At 34.4% G+C, this 9,890-nt stretch overlaps 1 protein-coding gene across 1 annotated transcript in view; it reads left to right on the forward strand.

The window, feature by feature from the left end:
* The window catches only part of LOC139936545 (uncharacterized), a 43,197-nt gene extending 34,053 nt beyond the window's left edge, over window positions 1-9,144 (forward strand). Inside the window, exons 32-40 of the mRNA XM_071931375.1 lie at window positions 213-282; window positions 761-824; window positions 1,357-1,451; window positions 2,543-2,669; window positions 3,543-3,584; window positions 4,582-4,764; window positions 5,221-5,337; window positions 6,308-6,357; window positions 6,698-9,144. Of these exons, the coding sequence (XP_071787476.1) occupies window positions 213-282; window positions 761-824; window positions 1,357-1,451; window positions 2,543-2,669; window positions 3,543-3,584; window positions 4,582-4,764; window positions 5,221-5,337; window positions 6,308-6,357; window positions 6,698-6,809 (860 nt within the window). The 3' untranslated portion in view covers window positions 6,810-9,144. The remainder of the gene's footprint in view (window positions 1-212; window positions 283-760; window positions 825-1,356; window positions 1,452-2,542; window positions 2,670-3,542; window positions 3,585-4,581; window positions 4,765-5,220; window positions 5,338-6,307; window positions 6,358-6,697) is intronic.
* The last annotated feature ends 746 nt before the right edge of the window (window positions 9,145-9,890 follow it).

The raw sequence follows: 9,890 nt of genomic DNA on the forward strand, positions 1-9,890 counted from the left end.
AAAAACTTGTGTGTGAATCTTTCAGTCAATTGTACATAATTTAACTTGTTATTTATTTGAGTTATTTGTAAAGGGCTTAGAGATAACTTTATATTAGGCACTGTATAAACCAAATAATAGTTATTATTATTATTTATCACAAGTTATGTGAGTGTACCAGAAATTACAGGCGTTTCAACCCATTGAGCTTTATTTTTTCCAATTTGTTTCAGGTGCTCCACTGTTCATTGTTGGAATCTCTGTAGGCGTTTTCTATGAGGAGTACGCACCGCCTGATGGTTTGTAAGTAAAGTCATTTTTTGTAAGCATCGAAATGATTTTGCTTACCAGAATAAGGTTGCCAGCCAAATATCATGACAAGCATGCTGTCTTTGACTGGTTCCCTGGTTGTTTGTTTTGGGTTTTTTGTTTTTTAATTGGGGGTAGGCAGCTCTACAAAACTTGGCCATGATAAAATAAATCAAGAAAAAGAATGGGTTGAGAAAAAAGGGACTTTGGAGGACAATGAGAAATGGTAAAGTCTATTGTTACACCCTCATTGTTTTAATTAAGGACAAAGTTTTAACAAGCTGAAAACTTAAGTGGTTTCCCACAAATTTCTTAATACTAAAAACATTATATCTTGGATACCCAAAACAAGTAAGCGCCAAATTACAACCTTTAATTCGTGGAGTATTTTGGGCCAAGTAAGACGCTTTTGCAACACCGAGATATAATATTTTTACACTAACGCAACGATTTGTTGATTGTTTACTTTCAGTTGCTGGATGACTCAAAAGATGATTCTCATAATCTTTGTGCCAACCGTCTCTATCTTAATCATCGTAAGTTCATCAGATTAAAACACTCTATAACCCGGCAGAAACCCTTTTTACTTGACGGAAAAAAAACAACGTTCCTGGCAAAAATTTCTCAATGTTTTTTTAAATATAGCTAAATGAGCTTCATGTGAAAGGACAGCAAATTTTTACATGTTCTACATTTCTTGTGAAATTTTCTCAAACATTGTGAAGTTTTGACCTACAAAAACATACACCAGCAGAATTTGTTCACAAGGAAAAAAATTCAATGTTATTAAAATATTACAAAATGAGCTTCATGTAAAAGGACAGCAATGTATAAAACCTTTAGCGGAATTGTTCACAAGGAACCTTGTGCACTCCTTCGTGTGAAAAGATCTGTTGTTTATGACGGGTGTTCACAAGATGACACTGTGCTCTAATGAGTTCCTTTAGAGCAAAATGTCCCCTTGTTACCCAGTTTTTGGATTTTTCTTTCCAGGGAAATATTTCATGACGTGTTATTGGAAATTAATTTTAGGGGTGAATGATAATTTGCACTTTTTGTCTTGTTTAGCTGAACACTGCTGTGCTGGTAATTGTGCTGAAGGTGATGATGACATCATTGACTGCTAGAGAAAAGAGCAAGGACAGTGACACCTCACAAATCAAGTAAGACAGGTTTGATTTAATCTAATCAACCTAATCTAGGTTCAATCTAATTCAGTTCAATAGTACGTTTATTCCATACTCTTGTTGAAAAAAAAGAACAATTGTGAGAATTAAACAGTACATAGAAATGTAACAAATCTAAAGCGCGATAAATTATACAGAAACAGTATAATCTTAAAGCAAATAATAAATTAATAACTAGGAATTAACTATGATTCAACCATTGAAGTCCCCAACTCTTGGTAGAAAGTTTCTTGAGAATGGACTATCACCTTCCCCCCACCATGCCAGCTTGACGGCCTAATCAAGTAAGAAAAGTAAAGTTCAGTGTTAGATCTTGGCCCCTAAAGCTTTCAACCATTCTAGCCTGTAACACTTGAAAGAAAGCCGCCCCCACCACCAGATAAACACTAGAGGAGAGTGACCTTTCACAAATCAGGTGAGAAAAGCTCAATTTGGTTCAACCATTTCAGTCTCTGACCCTTGGAAGAAAGTTTTTTTGAGATTGGACTATCACTCACTCAAATCCATAGTTTTGGTTGTGACAAATGAAATCAACTGTTGCGTTTTTTTTAGGTTTTCATACTAAAATTAAACAATGGTGGTTTTTATCCTTACTAATGCCGTTTACCTTTAAAGTCAAAGTATACTTTTGGTTTTTGAAACTGTTTGATTGTTTTAATCTCACATAAATGTATAATGTATGTAATAAAACTAATATGTGAAGGTTTTTAAGATCGTTCTTTTGAGATATCAGCAAAAATCCAGAGCGAATTTGTTAAACCGAAAGAATAATCCCTAACAGGAATACACAATCTAACGCTTCTCAGATTCAAAGTTTGTGCATAAAACTTATATCTTTTTACATAGCCACTTTATGGGGAAGTGCAATGTTTCTGAAAAGGCTTAAAAGCTTCAAACCAAAAGTTTTTATTGCCATGCATTAATTTTAGGAATGATTACCAAAATACACTCTCTCCATACTAACACGGCATGCTCTCTTGTATTTTCCATCAACTTCAAGAGTGACTACCAAATGTGTACCTGCTCTTAATACCAAACACAATATTCTGTCTTGTATTATCCACCAGGACTGGAATGAAAGCTGCAATGGTCCTCCTGCCCCTACTGGGTCTGACCTGGGTCTTTGGATACCTCTCTGTCAGTTCATACACCTTGGTTTTCACTTATCTCTTTGCTATCTGTAACTCTCTACAGGTTGGTATAAAGCATTATCCTAATAAACCATGAATGTAGCAGATATGTTAAAAAACCTTGCTCGGTTGTCAGAAAAGCTCATCGCATGAAAAATCTGAGATGTTGAAATTTGCTGTTATTAAAGGGACACACCGGCCGAATTGGGCTATTTGGGCTACAAAATAGACTAAGATATGACTACAACGGTCTTCCAGGAATGAAGAAGAACAGTCCTAAAAAAATAAAACATAAAATTTAGCCGTTTTTGAGCATTTTAAGACAAAAATGCAGGTCGCGTGATTGTTCTAACCAAAAAGTGGTACAAACAATCACGTGACCTTCCAGGCTAGTTTTACTTTCAGCCGTCTAAAAAAAAACTTACTTAACCAAATTTAAATATTTTTTTCACAAAACTATTTATGAATAATTGACGAAAAAGATCATGTATTCAAATTATCGCTACAAAATGTAAATAATGGTGAAAAATCTAATGTAAGATTCACATTCAAAGAGTCCGTGTAACGGAAGCTTGTTATATGGCCGCTTTTTTTTGTTTTTACATTTTTCGCTAAATACGTGACATCTATAAAAACATTATTTATGATTCTACACCCCTAAATTGCGTAAACGGTGAGCCGGTGTGTCCCTTTAAAAGTATAACAATTTAGGTTATGTGTTTACATATTTTATGAAACAGGTATGATACCCCTCCTATTACTGTTTCCCGATCCCCCCCCCCCCCCCCCCACCACCACCACCACCAGACCCCCTAATAACATTAATTTTGTCTTTTGGTAATTTTTCTTTGGTGGGATTAAAGAAAGTGTATTGAAAAATAGAGACCCCCCAAAAAACATGCATAAAAAAGAAAACACCTTGTTTCTCTTTTTGCAGGGACTGTTCTTCTTCATTGCTCACTGCGTGATGAATATTGAGGTAAGTTTGCACTTTCTTGCTCTTTCTGAGTTGAAGCTTTTATTCCTTTTATGTTTATGTTTTGATATCCCTTTCTAAGTTGGTGTTTTTATCTCTTTCTGAGTTGAAGTTGAGTTGATGTTTTTATCTCTTTCTGAATTGAAGTTGAGTTGAAGTTTTTATCTCTTTCTGAGTTGAAGTTGAGTTGAAGTTTTTATCTCTTTCTGAGTTGAAGTTGAGTTGAAGTTTTTATCTCTTTCTGAGTTGAAGTTGAGTTGAAGTTTTTATCTCTTTCTGAGTTGAAGTTGAGTTGAAGTTTTTATCTCTTTCTGAGTTGAAGTTGAGTTGAAGTTTTTATCTCTTTCTGAGTTGAAGTTGAGTTGAAGTTTTTATCTCTTTCTGAGTTGAAGTTGAGTTGAAGTTTTTATCTCTTTCTGAGTTGAAGTTGAGTTGAAGTTTTTATCTCTTTCTGAGTTGAAGTTGAGTTGAAGTTTTTATCTCTTTCTGAGTTGAAGTTGAGTTGAAGTTTTTATCTCTTTCTGAATTGAAGTTGAGTTAAAGTTTTTATCTCTTTCTGAGTTGAAGTTGAGTTGAAGTTTTTATCTCTTTCTGAATTGAAGTTGAGTTGATGTTTTTATCTCTTTCTGAGTTGATGTTGAGTTGAAGTTTTTATCTCTTTCTGAGTTGAAGTTTGGACAGCTAAGTCTCATGTTTGTCTTAGTTGCCCAAATCAAATGTCAAGTCAAGTCTCTAGTCATCCGTTTGGAGAGCAGAGAGCAAGTAGCTCTTAATGATGTTCATCTTTATCCCCAATTCAAATTATTACGTCTATTAATTTCTAGCATGTTGTATTCCTCCACTTCCAGATCCTGTTTGTGATTACCGCCAGTATATATAATAATGATCAAAGTCTTATATAGCGCAGGTATCACTAACAATGCAGGCGCTCATGGCGCCTGCTCAAACAATCTGCACTCCTGTAACAATTATTTTCACTTTATTTGAATTTGAATTGAAGGTGAAGAAGGCATACGAGCGTCGCTACGGTCGCAAGAGGGCTCTCCACTCCATGACGACCAGCTCCACAGCACCAATGTCCAGCCGCTCAGGGGTATCCTCAGCTACGTCCAAGTCTATGCGCAAGCCTAGTAGCGACACCACCGAACTGACCAAACGCAACTCCACCTCCACTGCAGTCACTGTAAGTCTTTTTATTTGTGACGTAAGCTGGAGGAAAACGTTTTGATTTGATCAGTTCAAAATTTACAGGCATGATATTCTTCCTACTTGAGGAATTTTTTTCCCGAATTTTTTTTGCATTGGAAAAATTTGAATTTGTTTTATAAATACGGTTTTTCCCGAATTTTTTTTGCATTGGAAAAATTTGAATTTGTTTTATAAATACGGTCTGAACAGTCTACCATTGTAGGCTCAGCCCTTGTAGGTCCGACTTGTACTGTGAAAAAATGTCCTCCTTTTTTCCTCGGACCAAATTTAAAACCAGTGTATTCTGAATCAACTTTATGCAGCTTATCTGACTCTAAAAAGGTCCAAAAAAGACAAGAAAAAGTAATAAATTTATATCTAATGGTGAAAACGTGTACACAGAGCTGTGTATTTATAATGTGTTCTTGTGATTTTTATTTTATTTTTGTAGGGAGTTGGTTGTGACAATCCGGCTCTGGACGTCTCCCCAAGCAAAGACTCTGGCAAGACCAAGGACGGTACCATGAATAACACCTCCGAGGTCATTGGGACTGATTCTAAGAAGACTGTAAGTATTAAATCAATCTTCCGCCATGACAAACTTACTTGCAGAATTAATAAGTAGCAGTAATAATGATAGTAATAATAATATATATTATTTAGTTTTACCTTCACACCGATGTGTATAAGCACTGATCTTCGGAAAGTAATTATTATGCAGTGTTCAAACACTTCGGTGTTACTGTTAGGGTCAAACCAAATATTATTTCTTATCCCGATGCAAGTTTAAAATCTATTAGTAATAATGTAACCTAATATAACGCATATATCCACCAATAAGGTAGTCAAGACGCTTGAACAAATATCAACATTTTTTAAGACAGATTTTTAAGTTTTTGTGAATTCAGGGTGCTGAAATTCTTAATTGTTTAAAATTGACTTTAAATGAAGGTCAGTGTTATCTTCTCTGGTTTTATTTGTTAAATTTAATTTACTTTCTTAAATTTCAAATAAGTTTTGCTTTCCCAGCACTTCGATATATTTAGTATAGCCATAAGTGTTTGCAGAAACAGAACTGTGACCCGTAAAACTCAATATGGTTGGAAACAAATTGATCCTGGAATTTCAAATACGCACAAGACCTGCACAGTCTGCAGATGCTTTGATAAAAGTTTAAAAGTGCCAAATTAATGCCCTTCATTATTCAAGAAGGTTGTGCAATTTACGGTCAACTACATGTACACCAAAAAACACCAGGGTAAAACCCTTCTCTTTGCGATGAGTGTACTGTTGTTTTTTTTGCATTCATTGCACAGTACACAGGACCTGCGGTTGTCTGGTGCTGTCTAGTGTATAGAAACTGCTTACCAGTTAAAATGCAAGCTCTCTTTTCATGGGTCCTAACATTTTGTGATTGTCAGATTCAAGTTGTGTATATTGTGTACATAGCCACGTGACCCCCCATGTTTTGGGTCGTGTGAATAATCATGTAATTAGGAGTTTGAATATTCATTATTTTGGGATTCGATTTCTTTCAGGCACCTGGTGCTGTCAAAGTGAATGACATTCAGTGCCTCGTCAAGAACAGGTAAATAAAAATCACAAGGTTGAAGGATCGATTTGACTTCAAGCCTCTAACCTCACGTTCAAATAAAGTGAAATTTTAAATATAACGTCATCAAAAAGAAAGGAGAAGAAAAGAAAAAAAAAATGTTTGTGCACTCTGAAGAGGGGTTTTCACACCATTTTTTGGTGCATAATTGTTTTTCTCCCACCTTCTGTCGAATGGAAAATGAGTGAACCACAAATTTTCACCTTGGAGCAGTCTTTAAGATCTTTCTTGGAAATATTAAAATTGATAAATTGAATGAATTTACTATTCCATTTCCTTTCATCATCGGTCTGATTTATCTTGTAATTTCTTTCAGCGAGAAAGTGAATGATGAAGAGAAAGGGTTGGTAGAGGGCGCTAAGGTTGCCATGACAACCATCCTATCAAAGGATATCAACATCAAGATGGACGGGAGTAACATTGCATAAGAGTTCAAAGGTCACCTAAACGTCGGGCTAATCAGACGAAGTGCTGGTTCTGTGAGAGCTGAACGAAAAATCTGCAAGATGTTGAAGTTATAATTTTTTTTAAACTGTTTATTGTGCTTTCTATTTATTTCATTTTATTAATTTCTTTATTGTTTTGAACGAGCGTGTTCATGATGGTTAGTGTTTTATTTTGAAACTGAAGGAGAGTTCTCAAATTGAGTTTTGTTTCTTTTATGGTTAAATAAAAGATGACTCCTTCTTTTCTATTAAATGTTCTCATTATTTTTTTTAATTACTTTTTAAAGACTTGAAATGTTTTTGTTACACTGAAATCAAAGTTGGCTGTTTTTAATTCTTCTTCATTTTCACTCTGAATAGAGAAGCCAGTGGCCTTTCTACGTCTCCGCATTTCAATATGGACACTCTGGTTGTCTTTGTTTGAAGGTTAAAAGCAATATGTGATTGAAATGTTAAAGTTGTTGCATATTTTTTTTCTTCTTCAGTTTTGGGTTCCACCGCATGCCTGCTGTAGAGTGTACAGAAGGTTTATGCATTATTTATTTTTTGGGTTACATTTTTAATTGCTTAAATGATTTAAAGTGTTAGCAGTATGTGGTGACAATGTTTAGAAAATTGTACAAAAAAGATATAGTTTATATTGAAAGTGTAAATTTAAAGAACTATTTTGTGTGTAAAATACCTTATTTAAATAATATTGTAAAAAATGGAAAACAAGATGAGTAAAAAAAGCAGTACACAAGATATATAATATGACAATGGAAAATATTGCCAGATGCATTTGTCTTCAAAGTTTGACTTAGAAATTTTACTTTAAAAGATAAAACATTATAATTATCATGCGGCTTTACTGGAAATAAGTAAGTCATGCTGTAGAATTAAAGACAGATAGGCTCGCCATGTGAAAGCAAAATAAGTTTGTGGTAAAATCTCTTTTACATGAATGTTTAGTTCTGAAAAGCCTCAATATTAAAGTGATGCTGTATTGTTCTTGAAACAAAATATAACTGCAAATGATTTCACTAAGCTGTCAGACATTCCTATTTATTTAGATTGTGCAAGTCTCACTCACATCAGAAACAAGAAAACAATTAAAATAAAAACTTCTGGGTTTTTTAATGTCACTTGAGCAAAATTCTTAATTTTTCTCAAGCGACTATAAAACAGCGGTCAAATCTTGTTCTCATTTTTATTTTATTTTTGTATTCGTTAAATTAAACATATGTTTCTATGGATAAACTTTACTTGCCCAATAGTATGATATACATTTTTTAAATTTGTTTATAAGCTTTATTTATTACTTAAAAGTATTTGAAGAAACAGAATTGTGCACATCTAAAACTCAATATGTTTGGGACCAACTTGGTCCTAGGAAGTCCAAATACTCACAACACTTGCACAGTCTATTGCCTTAAATATTGAGCTTTAAAAAAACCTAGCACATTGATTAGAAGTGAATCCAAATGCTGTATTTGTTTCTATATAATCGAGTGTTGTTGGCAGTTACTAAAAAGTGCCTTGAAAAAATATGTTAAGATGTAGTTTTGCAGTTTTAGTTGAAATGTAGCTGGTTTTGCGAGACGTAAATTTTAACAGAAATATTTACTTCTTAAATTGCAATATGGTAGAATAGTCTATGGATATTTATGGTGATACTTTATTAAACCCATTATCTGTTTGTCCTACTTTAATTTATTTATAACACACCCAACAGAGCAATTAGCGCCAATAACAGGATGTGTAGGAAGTGAGAAGAAATGTTCAGGTTTAGGTGTGGGATGAACACCCCTAAATGGGGAAAACCCACTCAATCAATAGGGACTGAAAACACATCCATGTGCAAGGCTTTAGTACAGGGTGGGACTCGAACCGCGGTCTACAGAGGGAAAGAAACCACTGAACCAACCTGGTATCACATCCAGGCCACATCCAGGCTTAAAGATACATAAATTGTGTTTTTGCCTGGTAACCCTTTTTGGTCAAGCATTTTTTTCTTTTTTTCTTTTTCTACACTTAGCAGACTTAAGAAATTTAGGCAAGCACCATTTGATCTCTTTATGCACATGAAACATTGGGCAGCAAAGTTTACTTGAAATCTTTGTGGTCATTGTAGTACCTTATTATTATTATTATTATTAAATAAGAAAGAAAAAGCTTTATGCTACTTCCCTTTCAACATCCGTCCATTCCTATATATAACTTGATATTATAAAGTACCTATAAACTCAGTGTAATTTGTAAAATTTGTTATTTAATAAGTCATAGAAATCAAGAAATTACAAGAAACATGTTAAAATGTATAGGCACAATAGTAAACATATTTACAGATTAAAGATAGATTTGCACATTTACTTATAACTGTATCAATATGGTCATGGTGGAAAAGAAATTCTCTCAATGTTTGCTTGAAATGTTGTAGTTATTGCTAAGGATTCAACAACAAAATGGTGTTTGATTTAATCCGGAATCTCATCACAAAGTTCATAATAGAGCCATGTGTTGAAGTCGTATTTCAGATGTATCTTAAAACCTAAAAAGACACTGATGATTACTATTGGTAATTTCTCCTGACTTGCACACACTATTGGTAGTTACTCAAAATAATTATCAGCGTAAAACCTCAATTGGTAACGAGTAATGGGGAGAGGTTGGTAGTATAACACTTTGTGAGAAACAGCTCCCCCTGAAGTGACGTTGTTTTTGAGAAAGAAGTAATTTTCCACGAATTTGATTTCGAGACCTTAAGTTCGGAATTTGAGGTCTCGAAATCAAGCATCTGAAAGCACACAACTTCGTGTAACAAGAGTGTTTTTTTCGTTCGTAGTTATCTCGCAACTTCGACCACCAATTGAGCTTAAATTTTCACAGGTTTTGTTATTTTATGCATATATTGAGATACACCAAGTGCGAAGACTGGTCTTTTACCAATAGTGTCCAGTGCCTGTAAGTCAAGACATGGCACGTAATGATGCCGCTGCATGTGTACAGGCAGCAGTACATTCACCGCACTAAAACAGGGCATTAATGGCGGAATGCTGAATTCGGTTCGGGTTCCCTGCACAT

This window comes from Asterias amurensis, chromosome 4 (assembly GCF_032118995.1).
Source record: "Asterias amurensis chromosome 4, ASM3211899v1".
Taxonomy (NCBI): domain Eukaryota; kingdom Metazoa; phylum Echinodermata; class Asteroidea; order Forcipulatida; family Asteriidae; genus Asterias; species Asterias amurensis.